Raw genomic sequence first — 21,817 nt, forward strand, 5'->3', positions numbered from 1 at the left:
TGATTCAATTGTGCTTGGTGTTGGTGCTGACATGCCATTTCCTGGAAAAAGGTTTGTACTGTAGTTTCATTGTGAGCAATGTGCTGAAATGGAGTGCTGAGACTCGTATTAATCATTAGGACACTGGCAACCAATACGGCTGTAATGGCATTTGATGATTTCTTTGATGGAACGCTATAACGCGACTTATAATTCTATAACCGTAGCTCAATGCTCAGTGACCAGTTACTCATGTAAATATCGAAACTTCAATATAACTTAATGCAAAGTTCAGATTTCCATGTCGTCTTGTCGTCTTCCTCCCAACTTCGAAATTTGAGAACCACAGCTGAGGAGATGGTAAGCGAAACTTTCTGGTCAAAGCGACATCGCATTCAATTTTCTAGTACCAAATACTAACCATTCCGATTAGGGTCGCTACTATTGTGATTACTGCGACATCTTTTTAACACACGACTCGCCATCTGTGCGAAAAGCTCATAATACAGGATGGAAGCATCGAATGCAAGTACAAAGCTACTATCAAGGTTTGTGTAAAACTCGCTTGTACATGCTCTCTTTCACCTTGTCGCCATATGCTGGTGGTTGCTAACATCATCAACATCAACCATGCGAAATTAGGACTCGACCCAGCCAAGATACAGGCAATAGTAGAACGTCTAACTAAAGCATATGAAGGAAAACCAGGTGGTCCAGACTTTGGATTCAACCCTACATTCGCACCTGTACCTCAAAATCAGCAACAGCAACAATTTCCATTCCCACCAGGTTCATAGTCTTGGTTTCATCATACGTTTCTTCTTCAAATCTCTACTAACACGCTTTAAATTAGGTGGTCCACCGCAGCAAGGATATCAACAACCAGGATATCAACAACGTCCACCACCTGGGTTCCAACAGCCTGGATTCCAAGGCGGTCCTCCTCGACCACCGTTTGGCTTCAACCCTCAACAAGGCCCTCCACCTGGATTCAACATGGGGCCACCTCCTGGAATGGGCCAGCCTCCAATGATGCAAGGAAATGCTCCAATGCCCGCATGGATGACGAATAGACCACCTATGGGTGCTGGAGGTCCTCCTGTTCCACCTATGGGTGCTGGAGCTCCTCCACCGTGGATGATGAATAGACCACCAATGCCAATGGGCGGGCCGCCACCTCCAATGCCAGATGCTATTGATGGTAATGTTGCTTTGTTTGAAAAGTCTATGCTTTGGTTCAAAGTCAGATTGCTGACTGCTTTCGTTTTGTTCTCGCCAATATAGGTAAACGGCCAAGTGATGGAAACTACGATGACCCTTCGAAACGACCACGTTTCCAGTAATTCCTTTGTACTCTGTATAGTATAGCAAACCAATGAACATGGCATTGCACACAACAGTCTCTGTTCACATGTAGCATCGAATGAAGGAATAGGGCATATGGTCTTGAATGAAGGAGCTCATCGTAAAGGTTTCCGTAAATTTATCATTTTCGGAATACGGTATATATTTCCAAACCAAACAGCTCAAATTATGATAATACTTTCTAAGGATTACTTAAACTCAAACAATACATCTATAGTCGAAAAAAGCCTTACGACGATTGACCCTCCTTGGTCAACATTTGTTGTTCAACAAGATTTGCATAGTCTCCACCAAGTGCAAGCAGTTCAAAGTGAGTCCCTGTTTCAACGACCACACCGCCTCGGATTACATAGATCTTGTTTGCGTTTTGGATGGTACTCAATCTAAAGAAAGCGTATGTAAGATAAGATTTGAACAAGTAACTTTTGGTGAAATAATGGAAACTCACCTATGAGCTATGGTGATGGTTGTTCTTCCAGTTACAGCTACGGCACCAAGGTTTTAGTTATAAGCACTCGATAACTCTGACCAAGTATAAACATAGCATACCCTTGTCAAGTGCCTCCTGAACCAACTTTTCACTTTCACTATCCAGAGCACTAGGAAAGGAGCGGAACCGTCAGCAAAGTCTTCAGAAGGTATCAAATAACAGTAGGGTGGGGCTCTACAAACACGTACCTAGTAGCTTCATCTAGTAACAAGATCTTGGGGTTACGAATCAAAGCTCGTGCTATGGCAACCCTCTGTACGAAAATTGAAAGGTAAGATAATTTTGTCCCAAAAAGAGTTTAAGATTTTTGATTGGATACCTGCTTCTGTCCACCAGACAGTTGAGATCCTCTTTCGCCAACCATCGTGTCGTAGCCGTCTGGGAGTTTCATTACAAAATCATGGATGTTTGCAGTCTTGGCAGCTGCTTCAATTTCAGCTTGAGTAGCTTCCCAAGGTGCACCATAAGCGATATTATCTCTGATGGTGCCTGACGGCAAGACCGGTTCCTGTCCAACCATCGACATCTGTTCTCGCATGAATGATAGATTCCTGCGGAGGACAAAATGGGATTAGAGATAAGAAGCGGAATCAATTGTCGTAATTTGAAAGTGGAGAATAGAGAATGATCTTTTAGCAGTATACATACCAATCTCGAACATCAATTCCATCGACAGTAACCAAACCAGCATCGACATCGTACCACCTTTCTAATAGACCAACGATCGTCGACTTGCCGGAGCCGGAGGGCCCTACGAGTGCAATGACTTGGCCCTGTTTGGTTCAAGAAATGAGCAGTCTACCACGTAATTACGCAACGGTTCTCTGTTGCCTACCTTGTTTGCTGCAACATCCAGTCCTTTCAAAATGGGTGCATCGGGCCTTGAAGGATAGGTAAACTGAACGCCAGAGCCTGCAATAACTCCTTCAGTTGATGTGGGTTTCTTCCCAGTTCCATCAGTGTAGTCAATTCGGGAGCGACGATCCACCAAATCGAATATACTCAAAGCAGCGAGTTTCGCCTATCAAAGAGACATCGCGCTATGTTAGGTTTGGACGATCCCCGCGCTTTTGATTAGAGTCTCACCTTTGAAAAGCTATAAAGAAAAACGTTCAGTTTAAAAAGGAAGCAACGAAAGTAAATGTGAATAGCAGCGCTCACTCTGGAGTGTAGAGCATCAGCCGGGTTCCAGCCTGAGCGGTGAACGTCACAGCAAACAACACCTGAAGCATGCTTTGGGAGCTTTGAACACCCCACACTACTAGATGACCACCATACAAAAATCCTATGATGTACGCAACAAAACCCATCCCCTGCGAGAATCCATATCCAATAGCAGAAATCAAAGCTCCTCGGACGGCTAGTTTGTATGGCTCGTCAATCTCCTTCAAATAGCGCTTCAGCCAATAGTCTTCCTTATTAAGGGCAGCAACTGTTCGAATGTTTTCGATCGCTTCGGTGGCAATCTGTCCGGCTATTTGTATGGCCGAACTGAGTGTTAGTAATTGTTCAGGACTGTTCGTTATTAAGTGTTCAGGGTTGGTTGTTAACAATTGCTGAACAAAAACACAATGTTTCAATTACCTAATTGATACTTCAGCTTGGTTTTACTATCAAATCCATTAAGTACTCTGAATTGGAATTGGCCTGCTAGCGAGATTAATGGCACAATCGCAAGGATGACAAGGGTCAATTGCCAGCCATTTGCGAACGCGATTCCCATCCCAACACACACAGCCGATAATCCTGTTTGAGATGACGAATCAGGGAAAAGATACAAGCAGGAACGCCATTGCCGGACGTCTTACCTTGAATAATCAAGGATAGCGTCTGGCCAGTCAAACCTCTAACAAGAGACGCATCTTCACCCAGTCGGGTAGTGAGCACACCTGTACTGTTCTTGTCCTCATCGAAAAAGGCCATCTCTTGTCTCAGCATGGCTCTGAATGACATTTCTCTCAATCTTCGCGTCAATCTTTCTCCAGCCCAAGTTAGCATCCAGTTTTGAATCCATGACAGGAAAAACGTTACCAGACCTAACACAACCAAATCCACATCAATACTGTATAAAACATTCCCCAATTACTTTTGATACTGTAGCCCACCTAACACAGCAAACATCCCGGCAAAGAATCGCACTCCGTCCATCATTTCTGGTCCAGTCTTGCCGAATATGATGATAATATTTGTGAAGAACACAGAGACTTTTAAAAAATGATTTTAATGAGAGTCAGCCTCAGAATGGGGATAATCTATCATTCAACAACAGGAAACCAGAAACGCAACAGAAAAAAACCTACATAATGGCTGAGTAGCTCCAGATACAGCCGAAAACGTACATCCCAAAAGAATTTGCCACCATTCGGGAGCATTCAACTTGATTACACGGCTCCAATTAAGTTTTCGTTTCAGCATGGCCAATTGCTCTTGCTCGGTCTTAGCCTTTTCCATCTGCACATCCTTATCGCTTTGAGCTACAGATCCACGACGACCCAAAGCCTTCTTGTATTCCATTTCTATAGAGCCCCGACGAGAAGCTGTGGTCATCTTTGGATCAATGTCTACCAAAGCAGCATCACCAATCTTGCTTCGTGGGATGGAGTGATTGGTGGCTTCAGGTTTCGAGTCAGTAATGGTAGATTGCTCTGAGTCAGAGTCTTGAGTCTTTAAATCTTGTAATCTGACAAGTTCGGCGTATACGGAATCTTCCTTGGCCAACAATTCGTCGTGTGTACCGCTTTCAATAACGGTTCCACGGTCTAGAACTACGATTCTATCGGCGTTCTTGACTGTGGACAATCTGTGGGCAATGATGATTGTTGTTCTGTTGATGGATGCTAAAAACTCAAAGTGTCAGCAAAAATGGAAACAGTACAACATCCGGACAAGAAACAGAGACACATTACCCTTATCAAGAGCTTCTTGAACAACACTTTCACTTGCAGTGTCCAGAGCGCTACATAAAAGTCAAGGATCAGAAAAACAGCGAGAAACAGTGATTTTGTTGTTGCTCGATGACCCATACCTAGTCGCTTCATCCAAGATCAAAATTCTCGGATTTCTCATCAGAGCCCGAGCAATACCTGATAAAAATATCAAATGTTGAGTTGCAGCAGCTGGTTAAAGGAATACTGATAATCCTCAAACTCACAAATACGTTGCTTTTGTCCTCCAGACAACATACTACCAAACTCTCCTACTCCAGTGTGAATCTTTTGCGGTAGCTACGATGTGGAGAAGACCTGAGTGATCTTGTATCAATGACATTAACCATTTCAGGAAATACCAGTTGAATGAAGTCCCAACAATTGGCCGATCTACATGCTTCCTCGACGCGTCGATCCAACTCGGATTCAGGGATACCCTCCCACGAGTCTTCACTCAGACCCATGAGGAGATTACGGTAGATACTCATATCAAAAAGCAATGGTTCTTGATTGACAATACCAATATGTTGGCGCAGACTCTTAACATTCAAAGACGTCAAGTCCTTGCCGTCAAGAAGTACTTGACCAAGCTCTGGATCGTACCACCTAGACACTAATTTTACAATTGTCGATTTTCCACTTCCTGACATTCCAACCAGAGCAGTAGTCTTTCCAGCAGGTACAACCAGATCAAACTTGTTTAATATTTGAACATCAGGACGAGATGGGTACTTGAATGACACGTTCTTGAATTCTATGTCACCCTTCAATCCGGTGACCATTTCGCCCACGTTGCTGGTAGCATCAATGGGGCTCTTTCTGTCAATAGTACCGAATATAGTATGGCCAGCACCCTGTGCGGATGCGACAGCACCCAAAGGCGTTCCGAGTTGGGCCAAGGCGAACGCACCAATAAGTATACTGCGTAGAGTAAAGTTAGTAATCTCTACATGGAGACTATCGCGACGAATGACAGCGCTACTGCATCATACCTGAATTGAACGTTCAAGACTTCCGCGCCTGATGGTTGAGGAGGGACGTTTTAGTTCATTTGCGAAAAAACACGCCGATCAACGTGGTGTTTAACACAATCCATTCAATGTACCTGTTTGAATGCCAACAGAGATCAAGTAACCTCCATAGAAAAACGCCATACCAAAGAAGCAAAACATAATTAGTTGAGCACCACCGATTCCAAGTCCTAAAAAGTATGTGTGAGTCGACTATTTCTGCCTAACACCTTGACAAGCCCCCCACCATTCATGAAGCCTTGAAAGATCCCGTCCTTCATAGCCTTGTCCAGCTTGGCATTGTACCTTTTGATCTCGCGATCCTGGCCACCGAAAGTGACAATCGTTTTGATGCTGGACAACACTGTCTCAGCGATTGCGCCCGCTTTTCCGTAGTTGTTCTGAGCAGAGGTAACACGCCTTATAACTAATCGTCCAACTACAAATCCTGCAGTAGCCATGAGAGGAACGGCGGCGGTCAATACGAGCGCCATTCTCCAACCTTTAAGAGGTCAATATTTATTAATGGTAATACGTGATAGCAAAGAAGTCTCATCACTTGCCTCGAACGTAAGCGATAATGAAGGATGTAAAGAATGTGGCAAGAGACTGAATAATTATGCCCACTTTCTGAGAGATTCCTTCTTGGATCAGGTTCATGTCTGCGGACATCCTGTTGGTCTGAAAAATTTCAATTTGAAACATATAGAGGTTAGCTAGCCGACAAAAAGAATGGCAGGAATGCAAGTTGTCGCAGTATACCAGATCTCCAGTCTGCGAATCATCAAACCATCCGATATCCTGACGTAAAATGGCAGCAAAATACTCTTGTCGGATACGGCGCAGTTGTCGTTCAGATGACACCATGAACCCAGCCATGGATATGTAGGCAGTCACGGCCGTAACAAGGGCAAAGATGACAAAGATGACAAGCACATTATTGACTGTAGATAACAAATTGTCGCCGGATCCAGGAATGTTGGGGTTATAAAGCGCAAACGCACCAAGCGTGTTTGCTAAAAGGGGGGTTAAGTGATATAAACCACCGTCCAAGCACCAAGTAACAAAGAGAATCCAACATCATACTGAAGAAGACAGTCATCAGAGGCTGCATAATTCCTTGTAGCGCACTTGCAACACATGCGACAAATAAGACGACGATATCGGTAATCGTTGCGTATCGGTACAGCTTAAAATAACCGACTTTGGGTTGTGCGGGCTTCTTTACTTTGGTTGCAGCCGGTTCCTCATCTGAAATTGGGGGATTTGGAGTTTGATCAATCTGTTCACCATTGCGAAACACCCAAGCCTTACTTTCGATGGCCGTTGGAGGCATAAGCTGCTTGTCTTCTTTTACGTCCATGTCTTCATCCATCAAGCAGTTGGAAGCTTTAAAGTTGGGGCAAAAAGTGGTTTGGTCGGTTTTCCAGGTAGTAGAACGAAACAGCTTAAACCACTACTAGCATGCCTGTAGTACACATACCTGGACTTTTCAGCTTTCTTGAGTCGTTTGATGTTCTCTCCGCTCCAGATAAGTTGTTGTAACAGTAGATTCGTGACCTTTTCCTGCAATGTGCTGGCAACTTTTCCAAGTTGCTGTCGGTATTAAATTAAGCAGAAGCATTTACCCGTGGAGAGAAACACATACCAAAGCGATCAACGCGCGACGTAACGTCATCCTAAGAAGTAAAAAATCAAAGCCGATGTTCCTTCCAAGTGCCGCGTCACAACCAAGACACAGTACTGACCTAGATGTATATATATTGCAAAGAAACTACATTATCTCACTTTCACGTAAATTTCGATCCACAAGTCGAGCAGTACACGGCATTCGCATCAACTGCAGAGCTGCAAGCATGGCACGTCTTCAGTGGTGTTGCCGATTCTGCTTCGTGTGGACTGTATGGTGGAGGTACTGCCATTGAGGCACTTGGACCGCTTGGAGCACCGTATGGATTGATGATTTGATTTGCTGGAATCGTCATTGGCGTATATACAGTAACAGGTTGACCAATATCCAGCATGTTTGAGATTTGTTGCATTATTCCTGGTGGTTTCTGTTCAAGAGAGTTTCAGTATGCTGATCTGGTCAATTTCTGTAGAGAAGAACTTCCAGTGTACTGACCTGAGTTTGGTGCATTGGAGGATAGGGAGGTACAGTGTTTGTAGCATGGTTGCAATTTGAGCAGTGAAATATCACGTTTCCCTTTGATAATGTGATGGGTGTCTAGGAGTCCAGAATTAAAAATTTCAGCTCTTGATAGACTAACATCTCACAAGATCCAGCTTTCGTCTGTATCTCGAGTGTTAGACTCACCGGTATCCAAAACACGTTCAAATGCTCCTAATAAAACAAGTGACTGTTAAACCATGGAAGCTGTACACCCGATCAAAGACGTAAAATAACATTCGGATCAAAAGAAAATACTTGTTAAAGTAAATGGAGATTTCAAAGAGGGTTGGTAAAAACACTAGCTTGAAAAGCACTCACCTCGAGTCGTTTCGCCTGGACAGTATTCTTTTGCCCACAGTTCATACACGGCCAGGTCTGATTGTCAATCTAGCGTTGAAGCGAAATTAGAAATGTGAATTGCTGTGATGCGATGTGGCGTCCAAGCTCATATGTCTGCTGTCGGCCGATTTTCACCGTAAAACGGGAATAAGAAGCGAATAGGAGAGCCTTAATGGCTAGTTGTACTCACATTTTTCAAGGTCTGAGAAGATCCAACTTATGGGAATATATGTTGTCAGCTTCAACACTTGGAAAACATACGGGAAGCCAAGCTTTTCAGTTCTGGCGAAAAGAACGACCATTCGAAGACAACTTACGCATTAGAAAGAAGAAGACCATTGTATTATATCGTACTCTCGCAATGCCGCTCTGCAGCTGTTGAGTGTAGTCGTCAAATTCAGGTTTGCAGATGAAAGAGTTGAAATCACGCACTCAGCCTCACGGACTCAGCGCTGAAACAGGAAAGGCAGAACCTGGGCAGATCGTGCAAAGTGGATGTGTTCTTTTATTTGCTTGCAATATTTTACTACTATTTCAACCCATTGCTGCCAATTGAGTGGCGGTAACGCCCAACCCAAGTGCACTCAAAAACATATCCACACTAGCTTCATGTTCCCCTCCAGCCGCTTCTCTCACTTTATCACGAACTTCTGTTACTAGTTGTCGTTGATGGTCTGTTGTGGCGGCAGCTACAGCTAACGAAGCTAGAAACTGCCACACACAATCCTCATCTTCAGCTTGCTCTGTTGCCTTGTCAGTCGATGATGGCGGGAAGAGGGATGCAAATCGAGATACAAGTGATCCAAAGGTATAATTGTACAATTCAGTCCTGCAAGAAACCAGAGTTCAGGGTTGCAACAGCCCAAAGACGATGGTGTTTTACAGAAATAGTAAGCAACAACGCTTACCAGTTGGCTGTATCAGCTTCTGACGCCTGTTCTTGTTTGAGCATTTCAGCTCGACTGAGGAACATGGTCAAAAAGGCCAATCCTACTCTTGACCCAACAATCCAAGTTACGGTATGTCGTTCCAACATGGACCGTACCAAGGCATTCAGAACCGGTAAAGATATTTGCAATACAAAGTTCATTATAGCTGGAATACTCTCATTCATAAACACCGTGACCTAACGGATTGACACGGAGGATTCAGCTTCTTTTTGCCATCAACGAATCTCTGTAATGCAATGTTCTAAACACCAGAGAGTGGAAGATCAAACAACGAATACTCACCGCATCACTGGCAGTTCCCAATGGAACGGAAAACACATCCACACTCTCAGCTCGGACCAACAAGGTACCAACCAGAGTTAGAATCTGATCGGGTGACAAGAATCTCATGACTCTTGGCAGAATTCGTTTGCCCTTAGTGACTGATAGATATGATACAAATGGATGAGGCAAGCTGCGAGGCAGAAAAAAAGGATCAAAAAGTGAAGGGTAAACAATATCCAAAAAAAATGTGCATACCTGACATCGACAGGTTCCGAACATCCCAATACCAGCCACAATTCTTCTACAGCATCTTTAAAATCCTCTTCCCATACAGGATTGTCTTGATCCTCTCGTTGCAATTGCTCCAGTTTGAGTACTACAGTATATATACGTTCTACCTCGAGTAACACTCGACGACGCGACAGAGTTGCGGACCTGTTTGGTTCAGAAGACTAAAGAATTGCGTTAGTAGATTTTCACCTAAGCAACATTATCACTCACTTTATGTAAATTGACCAAGGAACCTTGAACTTGTAACGCTTGTCTTGGTTGTCGAACTGATGTTACAGAGATCTTTCCCAAGGCTCCTTCACGCTCAACTAGAGACGGAGAGATGTTTGAGTGATCGAGCTAACCCCAAAAGAAAAACTTGTGTAAAGCTAAGCTCACAAGTCGTTGCTTTAGACTTTTGTTTTCTGCTTTCAATCAGCCTCTTCATTTGCGACTGCATTTCCTGAGACAAAACACCCGTTCCAGCACTTGATTGTTTCATCAACAAGGCTTGTTGCCAAGCTGTAACGTCTTTGGGACTTTGTTCGACATCTCGCATAGCTTGCTTTTCAGACAACAAGTCTCGGAATACTTGATAGTAGAAATCGTCCTCATATGGACTTTCAGTCACGAGTTGTGATATCTGTATCTTGGCAATCGTTTCCTTCTCATACTGAGTCATCAGATTGTTGTATCTCTCCTATAGGACCACAAAAAGTACGTCATGTTATGAAATAATGATCGAAAGGGGATTCGAGTGCTCATCAAAACACTCACCTCTCGTGTTCTTTCATCCCTATAAGGACGATACTGAGGTCGCTGCTGGAAACCATTTGGACCGTGCTGCTGTTGTGGGCGTTGTTGTAATTGAGGGGGACCCCCACCTCTCATGTTATTAAAATGCTGTGGTGGTGGGCGGAAGAATGCATCCAGCATTCCTGGCGGAAGTCGGTTCAAAATAGCACGAGCTCTTCTAGCTACATCGTCTTCAGCGGGTGTAGGATCTATATATCGTTGTGAAGCGAGAAGAATATCAAGTTCTCGAGGATTTGGGGGTAGATTTGATGAAGCCAAGGCTCGTAAAACACCTTCAACTTCTAGAACTGGTGGTACGGGAGGCCTCATATTCGGACCAGGTATGAATGGAGGTTGACCGTTAGGTGGAAATGGCATTGGTCTTCCATCTGGACCTATATGCATTGGCATCGGTCGTAGATCTGGTCCTACATTCATCATAGGCCTTCCATCTCCAATACTCATTGGTATTGGTCGCCCATCGGGCCCTATTATTGGTCGTCCATCCGGCGCCGTCATAAACCTTTGAGGCATCATGCCAGGTGCCATTCCAGGCATCATTGGCATACCTTGAATCGGCATACCACGAGGTATATTCATATTTGGCCGACCGCCACCAGCAGCTGACCTCATTCTTGCTTCAATCTCTTCTACCGTCATCACCTGCTGTTGCTGTGATTGTTGTTGTGATGGTGGTCTCATACTCTGTGATGGCACCTGACCATTTCGTAACGCTGCCTCAACTTGTTCAATGGACATTGGCCGACGTGGATCTTGCATCATAGCTCCCATCGGAGGCATACTGTTATTACTACTGTTCATGTGCGGCGGTCTATATGAAGTAATGTTCTGAGACATCATTTGCGCTTCTATTTCAGCTAGCGACAGCGACGGTCGAGCAGGAGCAGGTCGTCCTTGCTGCTGTTGTTGCATACGTGATTCCAGTTCTTCCATCGACATGAATTTATTAGCTGCTGGTTGACTAGAAGGCTGCTGAGGTGGCTGTTGAGGGGCATTATGTGATGTCTGTTGTATCGGCATAAACGGTCGCACTATCAGAAAATCAGGCATCAGATTCAAACGAATCAAATGATACGAATCTAAGCGATACATACCAGAAGGTACAGGTTGATCTTTGCTCTCCACGGGAGCCTATTCAGGAATGGGTCTTGTCAACAACTGTGGTCAATTACACTGGTTCGGCCTCAACGTACGTCTGATGGAGCTGGCCTCCTCGGCGACTCATTACTAGTTCTACCAGGTGTCGGTCTTGCCAGATCTACAATGACAGAACGCGGAAAAGAATCCAAACATAGTCACTACACAGAACAGCCAACTTACTTACCTGCACTGGTCTCATTAAAGAAGGAATTCCCAGCAGTAAAATCGAAATCTTTGCCTAGCAAAAAATAATATAAATATCAACATTAATTCGAAAGATACAGGGTCCATTCGTATGCCAAATTCCAACAAGGTTTAATACCAATTTCAGTGTCTCCAAATGTCTCTGCATCCATAGATGCGTCCACATCATCGCCGAGTTCACCATCCAAGTCAGGTTGCTCATCACCAAACTTGAGCTTTTCTTCCATAAGTTCATCTATACGTGAATAGCCTTCCTCTTCAATACCAGCATTGCTTGCATGTCCGTCATTCTTTGGCAAGGTGGTGTCAAATCCGAAAAAGCTCATGACCGCTATGTAGTTATTTGTGTCCTCTGTCTAACTACCAGACTTCTTTGAAACAGCTCTCGTCGCTGCAGCTTGCAGTAACTTGCTTGGGCTTTTTACGGTTTTGGAATTAAATTACCAGATAGCGAAGGAGCGCAAACAAGATGGAGTGAAGGACGCGATCAAGAATATGACATGTGACCTTTGCTACTTCATACAGGCAACAGCCGGGATTTATTTTCTAGATTATTTTCTACGTGATTATTTACATTTTATTCGAATTCGACTTCTTTCTAGTGAGCAAACTTCTCAGCTCTGTCTGCTTTTTACCAGCAGATGATGTACTCCTCGTATTGGTATTGAGAACGCCCAAAGTGACTTTGAGGACCCGACTTGTCCAATCATTTATAATACCAACTTCGATGCCATCAGCTGCAGCCATCGATATCACTTCTTTTACTCGAATGATCTGACAAGCGTCTATAGCAGACTCAACCATAAGCTGGTACGTTTTCTGATTACGGATTGGTAGTCGTGATGCCGCATCAGCCGTTGACTTTGCAGCCGTTTGTTCAAATACTCGAGACACATCGTTAAACGTGCCGTCACAGGCATAGCTTTCCATAAGAGCGTTGGAGACATTTATATCAGCAGGCACTAGATAGGTAATGAAAAGAATGGTCAGTAAGTCATGTAGTCTGAAAGAAAGTGAGACACACTCACCACCAAACGACCACCGATGCTCTTGTTCAATAAGCTCAGCTACTTTTGCTCGATTTTTCTCAATCAGCTGCAAGCAGACTTGTGATAAACTTTTGCCACCAATGCTGCCTCCCATCGCCATCAGTTGCTGCATAAATGTCAGCCCAGCATCGAGACCCTTGGTTTCAATGACGAGAGGCAAGACCAAATCTACATGTCTGCCATCCGGAGGGATACCCGCAACCTTCATCTTCTCAATCCAGCCCAGCCGTTCATCTAGTGTTGATTGTTGCTGCATCAACATCAAGAAGGTGTCAGCATCTGGTGAAAGGCCACATGCCGAAGCAACCTTCAGAATATTATCAACACCATTCTGATTCCCCTTATTTATATACATTTGGATGATCAGGTTGAAAGTCTCCATCACCAAAGCCTTGGCTTCAATCATTGCATCCATGATCTCTAGGACTCGAGCCTCGTCACCTGCTGCAGTCAGCATTCTGAGCAAGGCTATATATAATGTAGCGGGGAGACGAGTGTCCTTAAGCTCGTCGACGAGGGCACTGGCCTTCTCTATATTGTGGGCTTCACATGTTATTCTCAAATCGGCCGTTTTGATAATATTGTTTCTCGCAGCGTCAGACTGTTCTGCTAATTTGATGAATAACGGGTGTACGTCGGGTAGCGGTATGGGACTATTTATAATGGTTTCGCTGATAAGATCCAGCATTTCCTTCTTCTGTTGGCGACTGCATTCTAGTATTACAGCTGCATGACTGCACAGCACCCGAGAAAAGTATTGAACCTGGCCACCTTCATGACTAAAGGTGTCGTACGCGAATATAAAGTTAGACTTGGGTCAGATCAAAACGTGAATGAATGCATAGACCTAACCTACAGTAGCTTTAGAGTATCAAATACTAAATACTGGAAGGCCAATTGGACAAGATCAGGCCCCAAATCTCCTTCAAACAGTTGGGCAACTTGATCGAAAACCTGTAAAATTTGATTGTACGCGCCTTCAGCTTGATAAGCTTTCATCAATAATAAGGTGACTTCAGCACTTCTGAATACTTTGACGTCGATTAGATCTTTCCATTTACTACGAGCTACGTCGAGACTCCCTTCTGCAATCAGCTTCTTTATATGATCTGACTCCCGTTTGACGAGATGCGGTGGCATAATTCCTCTCCTCCGAGAACCTGCGGTGCTATCAATACTAGTACTAGATCCTGGAATGCGGACAAGATCTATGTGCTTGAAGATTTCGGTTTGAATACCATACTCAGCAAACTTCCTAGTGATCATGTCAGCGAATTGGCGTTTCGTCTTCTCGGGCAGACTAGTCAGCATCCAAGTAGGGACTTTAGAATCCAAGTAACCTAAACGTTTCATGTCGTCCAGCATCCAAGGAAGATACGATAGTAGATCTCCAGTCCCTCCTCTACACAACGCCATAACGATGGGCTGATAATCTGTGCGGCTCATGTGATCCGTCAACACGTCACGGTGCTTTCTATAAGCTGAGACAACAGAGAGGGCAGCAGCAAAGTTATTTTCCGTTGGAATTGAGGTGAGCAGTAGGATCTTATCGGTTACTTCAATGGCTTGGGAGGACATGATCCTTTCAAGAGCTGCTCGGGTTACGGCGGGGGCGGCTGATTGGAAGATTTCGATGACTCTATCGGCCTGATGCTGGGTGGCTAGCAACACGGCCGAGGCAACCAAACACGGGTGTTCGGAATACTTGGCGATATCGCCTAATTTCGTTAATGCATCCACTACGTAGTTGACATTTCCTCGGAGAGCTGCGACAAGCATAAAATCCATAACTATCTTGGGGCGTCCTACTATAATTATGTCGAGATCTCGGTGGATTGATGCGAGAGATTCATCACATGCTTCTGCCTCATACATTAATTCCAACGAGAGCTGCTCTCCAACAACATGTCGCACAGCTGCATGTTTATACTCTTTAGTAACATTGTTAAATATGTCTCGAGCAGCCAAAGCTCTACCACCCAAACATAATCGTTCGATCATTAATTGATACATGACATTGATGGTCCCTATCTCGTACTTTCCATCACGTTTGGCCTCCTTCATGATTTTCATCAATTCCTCAACTTCTCCGTGGGCAGCGAAAGCTTTGATTTGTTCCAGTATGCAGATATGTACAGCTATTTTCGGATTTTTCGAGACTTTTGCTCGTTGCATCCACAAGTCTGCATTGTAAGAATCACGAGCACTTGCATAAGCTCCTACTATCGTGCCGTATGCTCTTTCAGGTGGATTTTCTAGTTGTTTGAATACGGTACTGGCTCCTTCACCATCCGCAAATCGTCCGTACATATCTATAATCGACAAGTACACCTTTGGGTCGATTGTGAGGTCTCGTTCAAGAGCCAATACCAGGTACTCAACGATTGTTTCCCTATAATCAATCTTTTGTAGCTCTTCTAATTCCTTTCTTGAATTGGGCATATGTATTGCATAATCACGAACGGCATCATATACATCGGGGTTCGTGGTCAAAGATGAGAGTGCAGCTTCGTGCCTTACAGCAATTTGCAAAGCCTGAATTCTCTGGTGAGTCTTTCCTTGACGTAAAATGTACATCCCAAGACAGCGTATGAGGAGGATATTGCCCATAGTCTTGACACCAATAGCTCGGGCCAGCTGGTCAAAAAGATTGTAATGTTGCTTAACCTTGGTTGGGTCGACAGGCAGGTCGAACCAGTGTTGCAGAAGATCCCTGAGATTGTATTTATTGGATCTCACGGCCGCAGCGAGGTCTTCCAGCCTTTGGAAGCGTAACTGCCTAGCGGAAGCCTTTTTGGAAGAGATCTTGGATTGTGGATGGTTTGAGAGCGGCCTCGAAGGCTTTTCATCTCCCACCTTAGATTGTGGATCGTTTGTGAGCGGCCTCGAAGACAGTTCATCTGTCACAGAACAGAAGCTGGGTTTAGTAGTGTGTATGGGTTTAATATGAATAAAATCATCGAATTTTTTTTTTGCAACGACCAATGTGACAACAAACCTCGAATCTTGGGAGTTGGAACTAGTGTAGAAATGTAGAAGGAATTTGGTACACTATGAAATCACAAACAGGCGTGTAGCAGTGAGGAAATACCTGGTCGTGGTGTTGATGAGAGTTCTTGAGCAGCAGGAGCACTTATAGCACCATTTTGAGCGAATCTCAATGGAGTAGCAACTAGCTGTATTGGAATATTGACAGCTCTTAGACGTAGCGAACGAGTTGCAGTCTCTACAACTATGCCCCTCATCCTGTTTCTATGTAATTTAGCCCAACGCAAGCTTCACACTTACTGTAGCTTCAAGTTTGCAGACTATCGTATTCCTGGTCTGAATAATCAGAGGATGCTAAACACGCGTTCTGTCGCGTGGAAACGATATGGTGGTTGTTGTTTCAGTTGCTCTCGATTTTCGATTGAATGTTAATACTTCACAAGCCGAGTATATAACTAGGAAGCTCAGCGCATCTCAACGCAGCAGGTACTTCAAATCAGTATTGTTCTGCTTCTTGCTCTTTCTATTCTGTATATGCTAACTGCCATCCTGATTTAGAGGCAAACATGTTGGCCAGAGATCCTGATGAAGAGCAACGGGAGGTTCCTCATTTGATTCAGCCTTATAAGGATAATGACAACACAAGCACTGAATCGAGCAGCAACGATAATTGGCAGCAAGCTCGCAAACAGGCAACTCAATCTCTCATCAACACCATAAAACAACGAAACCTGCGTGTCCTGGAAGAAGAACTATATGCGGGTCAGGGAGAAGCGGATTCTTTTGATGCTGATGATGAAGAGGAAGAAGAAGATGATGACGGAGGATTTGGATTCGACGACGAGGAAGACCTTGATCATGATCTCCAAGATATAGATAATAGCACGACCAAGAACATCGATAAAGCCAACGCCACACCACCCCTTCAACAAAAACGTATGCAATTCCAATTCAAAGACGCAGGTGCTGTATTGAGAGCTGCTGCTGCAGCAAACAGTCAAAAGCCAGCTGTCGGTGGTATGGTCTCATCACAGGTCGATAGTATGCCAACTAGTGAATCGGATGTAATCATCGATCATGCCACAGAGATCAAGGTAGTCGAGGCTGGTAGGGCTATTGAAAAAGAGGTGCAAGTCGAATCTCGAAATGTCGACGACTCGTTACCAGCTACCAAAGATTTGGACTCCATAGATAATGATACGCCCATGGTAACCAGCGGTATGCCAGACGAAACAGACCGTACTCTCAAACAACTCGAACACGCTACTGAACAGCATGAAGATACAACCAAACAACTACAACAAACGACCGCCGACAAATCAGCAGGAGAAGAAGATGAACAAACTGCCATCAAAGAAGTATTGGCTCAAGCCATGTTGGAAGCAGTGACAAAAGCTACTGCCGAACTTGAAGCAGAGAAGAACAGTCTACCTTCGCAATCTATGATGGATGCAGAAGACGAGTCGCTCGAGACTGTCGAGGCTGAAGACAAGATCATACCAGGCAATAGGAACATCATGGAGGAAATCCTCTATTCTGCAATTGAACCAGGAGTGAATCAAAAAGTGCTATTGGTTATCAACTTTGTATTTGTATGTCTCTTCATGTCTTTGATTGCTATGGCGGTCTTGAGTGGTGGCAATATTCATTGCATCGCTTTGATTGTCATCGCTGTGGCGCTTTTCGGAACTCTACAATGGTATGTCAATATATGCTCGCCATTCATTTTATTGATACGCAAATATATCGTTTATTTTTTGTCTGGGGACTAAAATCTAACGCAAATCTGTGTCAGGTTTATATATGAAGTATCTCAAATCAAAAAGGAGGAAGCTGGTCAAGGGGCAAACTCTGAGCACGCGAAATCAGAATAGTAGATTGAATTGAATTGAGACATAGTAGCATAGTAACAGCACGTTTGTAAGATACCCAAATTCTGAAATCTAGCCACATCTATGTAGTCATTAAGAGCCAAAATAGTAAAAATGTACGATGCTTTTGTTCTCCGGCGCACTGCGCGGCACCGCAGCGTTCCTAAAGGAAACTTCACCTTGACGACTAAGAATGGGGGTTGGAATGAAACAAGATTCATCGGGGGCCTCATCATCAATGCAATCCTTGACCGCCAGCCTTGTTGGACTTCCTCTATTCGGTCAGTTCCAGCGCAAACGTTCACCAAAAGACTCTGTTAGATCTCGTGAATCTTCCAATTCAAGCAACAGGTCTCAACGATCACCAAGGAATCAATTCGATTATAAACGACCATCGCCACCAAATACGAGATCTACCTCCTCGGCCTCTTCAAAAGCACCACAAGACAAGAGATCTACAGCCATCGATATGCCAACATCACACCGATACTCATCCGTCGCAACAAATGACCCATCCATTCACTCTTCACGGCACATGGACGCTGGAATGGCTCATAAATTGGCCAAATCTGTCTCCTCTGGCGCCCTAGATATCCAATCGTATGCTGTCGGCGCTCACCATGGCGGCGGAATGGTTAAAGCTGTGAGTCGGGAAAAGTTGCCAATGTATGCTGGTGGTATTCAAGCTATGGATATGGCTCCTGCTGCATGGACTGTAGCCAGCAAGATTCAAGATGATGATGCGAGAATGGTGCACCTGCCAATGATAAATACCAGAATACCAAAGGTCGTTGAGAAAATGCTTCCATCGCCGTCACCGAGACGCGACAAGAGGCTGGAAGTTGATCTGATACGTAAGTCGTGGAATCCCCCATTCTTCATTTCGTTAGTTATTTGGGACAGTCTTTTGCGTATCATCGTTCGCATACATATGCTCTCAAACACTAACCATAACGTTTAATCACCAACAGAATACGCTGAAGTCTATGTAGAGTCACTCTTTGCCTGCGACACTACTGGCACTCAACCACAACAATCCGCACCACCATCATATCCCCCACTCGCTTCATTCTTGCAATCCGTCATGCAAAGGACAAGGGCGTCATTAACAACTCTAGTAACATCGCTCTTCTACCTCCGACGCTTAAAAGAACTTCACCCTGTGTGCAGAGGTTCTCATGGATCAGCTCATCGACTAGCACTGACCGCGCTAGTTGTCGCTAGCAAATACCTCCACGACGACACGTACGACAACAAGGCTTGGGCTCAAGTCTCTCAAGGGCTCTTCAAGACAGAAGAAGTAAACCAAATGGAGTCTGAATTATTGCACTTCTTGCAATACAAGCTCTATGTCGCAAACTCGGAATGGGAGGCTTTTAGCGCTGAAATCGGTTATGGAATGGAAACCAGTATAAGGTCGCTTAGATCTGATTACAAGACTAGTAGTCCAGGCACCAAGAGGCGGTTCTCTGAAGAATTGTCGATATATGATAGAGAACAGTTTGAAATGTATGAAGAGAGAAAGAGGAAGGAGGCTGCGATGAAGGCTGCAGCTGAAAGCCAGAAAGCTAGTGTTGCCCTTGCTGCTGAAAGATCTGAAATGAGACGGACGGCTTATGGAACTGCTGCATCACACCCACAACAAATACCTCAACAACATCACGACCGAGGAGGCTTCCAGCTTAGAAACTAGATATTAGAATGATCTCATAGTAACCTCATTTGTCAGTCAACTTTTAAATCCATTCTTTATTTAAATGATTCAGCTTGTTTTGATTAATAACCTCACTGATTTTAATAAACTCCCTAATGCCCTCAAGGATTTTTGTCCAAGCACATTGCGTCGAGCAGGCTGAGCTGACGACTATTATGCAAATTCTTCGACTATCTAATTTAAATTGGCTCGTCGTCGATTTCGAGCGCGTGGATCCAAGTCTTCTCAACCCAAACCGCATCCCCAAAGACCACACAACTTTGACTACTCATCACGCTTTTGTGACTTACTACTATTGAAAATCATTTTCAAAAATGAGGAAAAGAGCAGCAACCGTCGACAGCCCGACTTCAGCAGCCCCAAAACTATTGCCTGAAATCAATGAAGACACAACATTGGCTCGTCGATCAAATTCAGCCTTGGACCTTCTCGCATCTAATATATCCACGGCACCAATAGCAATACCAGAACCACGTTTACGACTAGAAATCACGTCCTTGTCAAGAGCGCCATCACTTAAAAAGGGCAAACCCAGTTTTGTTGAATCACTTCCTGCCGCTAAACCCATCGAGTTTTTGGATGAGAGACGTGGGGAGAGAGGGCGAATTATGACTTTGGAGCTCGCCAATCAGGTATGATATTTTGTAGATGTGACAGTGTCTGTTTACAAGAAATAACTCTGTTTGCGTCATTTGGATTCATGTAGTTGAGGCCGCATCTTCCGTCGCTGCAAAGGGAGAGCTATAAGTGGGAACTAGTAAGCCATGCTGAAGCTTCATTTAAACATTGTTTGAGCGTGAAGTGACAAGAAACACGTAGGTTTATTCACTAATGGAAGACGGTTCAAGTCTATCAACACTATTTCGATGCATGGCAGAAAAGAAGAATTTTGTCATTGCGATATCTGACTCGCAAAATTCAATATTTGGAGCCTTTGCATCAGATCCATTCGCACCACAAAAGGGATCATTTGGCAACGGAACGTGCTTTTTATGGAAGGCCAAGAACCACGCGACAAGTGTATATATGGCTACGGGAGACAATGAAATGTATCAACTAAGCACAGACAATTTCATTGCGATGGGGTTGGGAACCGACTATGGATTCCATCTAGACGCGGAACTGGATGAAGGTGTATCACATGAGTGTTCAACATATGGAAATGAGGTGCTGGCGGGCTCGTCAAGGTATACATGAACGCGAAAACTTGGATATTACGTGATTTGGGATTTTGGTGACATGCCTTTTGGTTTAGGTTTCAAGTGCTGAATGTAGAGGTTTGGTTTCCACAATGGTTTTAGGAAATTAGCTTATATGCATTCATATATGATATTAATACACGACAATAATAATATTCCACACCGCGTCACTCTGATATACGAGTTCCTCTGCTCGCCAAGACCTGATCGATTTTAAAACACGTTCAGCGGCAGTTCGAGTTCTAAGCCGTACATATCAATTGCATCACCGGGAACTCTATACCCAAACAACGTTCAAACATCCGGTTTACTCACATTCGCCAAGAACTGTAGTAAAACTTGCGATCAAAACATCTTGGCGTCCTATATCAACTTTGTTGGAAGCTCTTCAAACAATCACACGATTTAAACTCAGCAGCAATAACAACAAACTCAAAACACACTAAAATTAAACCATGACTCAACCAACATTCGGTATATTATACGTAGTAGATGCTCTCGTATCGGTAGTTGAAATGGTGGAAAGTCTTGTAATCCAAGTCGTTGCTGGTCACGACGATGATTTACTCTATTCTACAGCGAAGATGGTACGTCCACGATCAACTATAACAATAATTTACCTTCAGATTCAAGTTTTGGGCCTCCAAATAGCGAGACCGATTTACTAAAGAAATTAACAACTTCACACTAGATATCGCCAACCGTGGACGAAGAGTCTCCATCTTCCCCAACAAGTGACGACGAGCAGCCAAAGGCCCATCACCACCGCAGATATCACCCACACCTCAAACTCGATATTGGAGCCGCAGTCAAGGCCGCCTCTGCCGAGCTTGACTATGAGCAGCAGCACGAAGATATCGAATTCCATCACGTCGTACGCCAAAGGTGGCCTACCAATATGACTCCCACATCAGCGGATGAGTTGCACTCTCCAATGATTGCTGCTATGGCATAAAGTTTGAGTTTTGCTCGTGCTTGCTTGCTCCTTTTTTATATGTATAGAGTTGCGCATTCCAATATAGAATATATCATATCAACAAAAGTATTGCCTTGTGTCTGTGTGTTCGGC

General features: G+C 44.2%; 7 protein-coding genes across 7 annotated transcripts; 4 read left to right on the plus strand and 3 right to left on the minus strand.

Annotated features, from left to right (window-relative positions):
- Positions 1–261: 261 nt before the first annotated feature.
- SmJEL517_g02168 (uncharacterized protein) lies at positions 262–1,322 on the plus strand (the record flags this gene model as incomplete). The annotated part of the gene is made up of 5 exons (XM_031168096.1): positions 262–339; positions 413–527; positions 622–768; positions 833–1,180; positions 1,264–1,322. 5 exons carry the CDS (start codon positions 262–264, stop codon positions 1,320–1,322), a joined length of 747 nt encoding a protein of 248 aa, XP_031026058.1.
- Positions 1,323–1,573: 251 nt separating this feature from the next.
- On the minus strand, positions 1,574–3,787 carry SmJEL517_g02169 (uncharacterized protein; the record flags this gene model as incomplete). Its single annotated transcript, XM_031168097.1, has 11 exons — positions 1,574–1,727; positions 1,793–1,829; positions 1,894–1,943; positions 2,023–2,087; positions 2,154–2,385; positions 2,483–2,607; positions 2,670–2,855; positions 2,921–2,930; positions 2,996–3,308; positions 3,419–3,580; positions 3,643–3,787. The coding sequence occupies 11 exons, from the start codon at positions 3,785–3,787 to the stop codon at positions 1,574–1,576; spliced, it is 1,479 nt and encodes a 492-aa protein (XP_031026059.1).
- Positions 3,788–3,916: 129 nt separating this feature from the next.
- Positions 3,917–7,134, minus strand: SmJEL517_g02170 (uncharacterized protein; the record flags this gene model as incomplete). Its single annotated transcript, XM_031168098.1, has 12 exons — positions 3,917–4,038; positions 4,135–4,671; positions 4,741–4,790; positions 4,860–4,917; positions 4,986–5,058; positions 5,121–5,682; positions 5,754–5,781; positions 5,867–5,962; positions 6,019–6,266; positions 6,331–6,452; positions 6,534–6,787; positions 6,858–7,134. 12 exons carry the CDS (start codon positions 7,132–7,134, stop codon positions 3,917–3,919), a joined length of 2,427 nt encoding a protein of 808 aa, XP_031025967.1.
- A 1,683-nt stretch (positions 7,135–8,817) lies between these two features.
- On the minus strand, positions 8,818–12,253 carry SmJEL517_g02171 (uncharacterized protein; the record flags this gene model as incomplete). Its single annotated transcript, XM_031168099.1, has 11 exons — positions 8,818–9,112; positions 9,192–9,409; positions 9,516–9,687; positions 9,753–9,949; positions 9,999–10,096; positions 10,167–10,467; positions 10,545–11,614; positions 11,678–11,714; positions 11,777–11,841; positions 11,908–11,961; positions 12,046–12,253. The coding sequence occupies 11 exons, from the start codon at positions 12,251–12,253 to the stop codon at positions 8,818–8,820; spliced, it is 2,715 nt and encodes a 904-aa protein (XP_031025966.1).
- A 4,277-nt stretch (positions 12,254–16,530) lies between these two features.
- Positions 16,531–17,838, plus strand: SmJEL517_g02172 (uncharacterized protein; the record flags this gene model as incomplete). The annotated part of the gene is made up of 2 exons (XM_031168100.1): positions 16,531–17,663; positions 17,760–17,838. The coding sequence occupies 2 exons, from the start codon at positions 16,531–16,533 to the stop codon at positions 17,836–17,838; spliced, it is 1,212 nt and encodes a 403-aa protein (XP_031025969.1).
- A 190-nt stretch (positions 17,839–18,028) lies between these two features.
- SmJEL517_g02173 (uncharacterized protein) lies at positions 18,029–19,528 on the plus strand (the record flags this gene model as incomplete). Its single annotated transcript, XM_031168101.1, has 2 exons — positions 18,029–18,689; positions 18,807–19,528. 2 exons carry the CDS (start codon positions 18,029–18,031, stop codon positions 19,526–19,528), a joined length of 1,383 nt encoding a protein of 460 aa, XP_031025968.1.
- Positions 19,529–19,863: 335 nt separating this feature from the next.
- Positions 19,864–20,850, plus strand: SmJEL517_g02174 (uncharacterized protein; the record flags this gene model as incomplete). Its single annotated transcript, XM_031168102.1, has 4 exons — positions 19,864–20,181; positions 20,256–20,306; positions 20,369–20,736; positions 20,805–20,850. The coding sequence occupies 4 exons, from the start codon at positions 19,864–19,866 to the stop codon at positions 20,848–20,850; spliced, it is 783 nt and encodes a 260-aa protein (XP_031025971.1).
- Between the last annotated feature and the right edge of the window lie 967 nt (positions 20,851–21,817).

Source organism: Synchytrium microbalum, assembly GCF_006535985.1.
Source record: "Synchytrium microbalum strain JEL517 chromosome Unknown SmJEL517_scf0008, whole genome shotgun sequence".
NCBI classification, from domain to species: Eukaryota; Fungi; Chytridiomycota; class Chytridiomycetes; order Synchytriales; family Synchytriaceae; genus Synchytrium; species Synchytrium microbalum.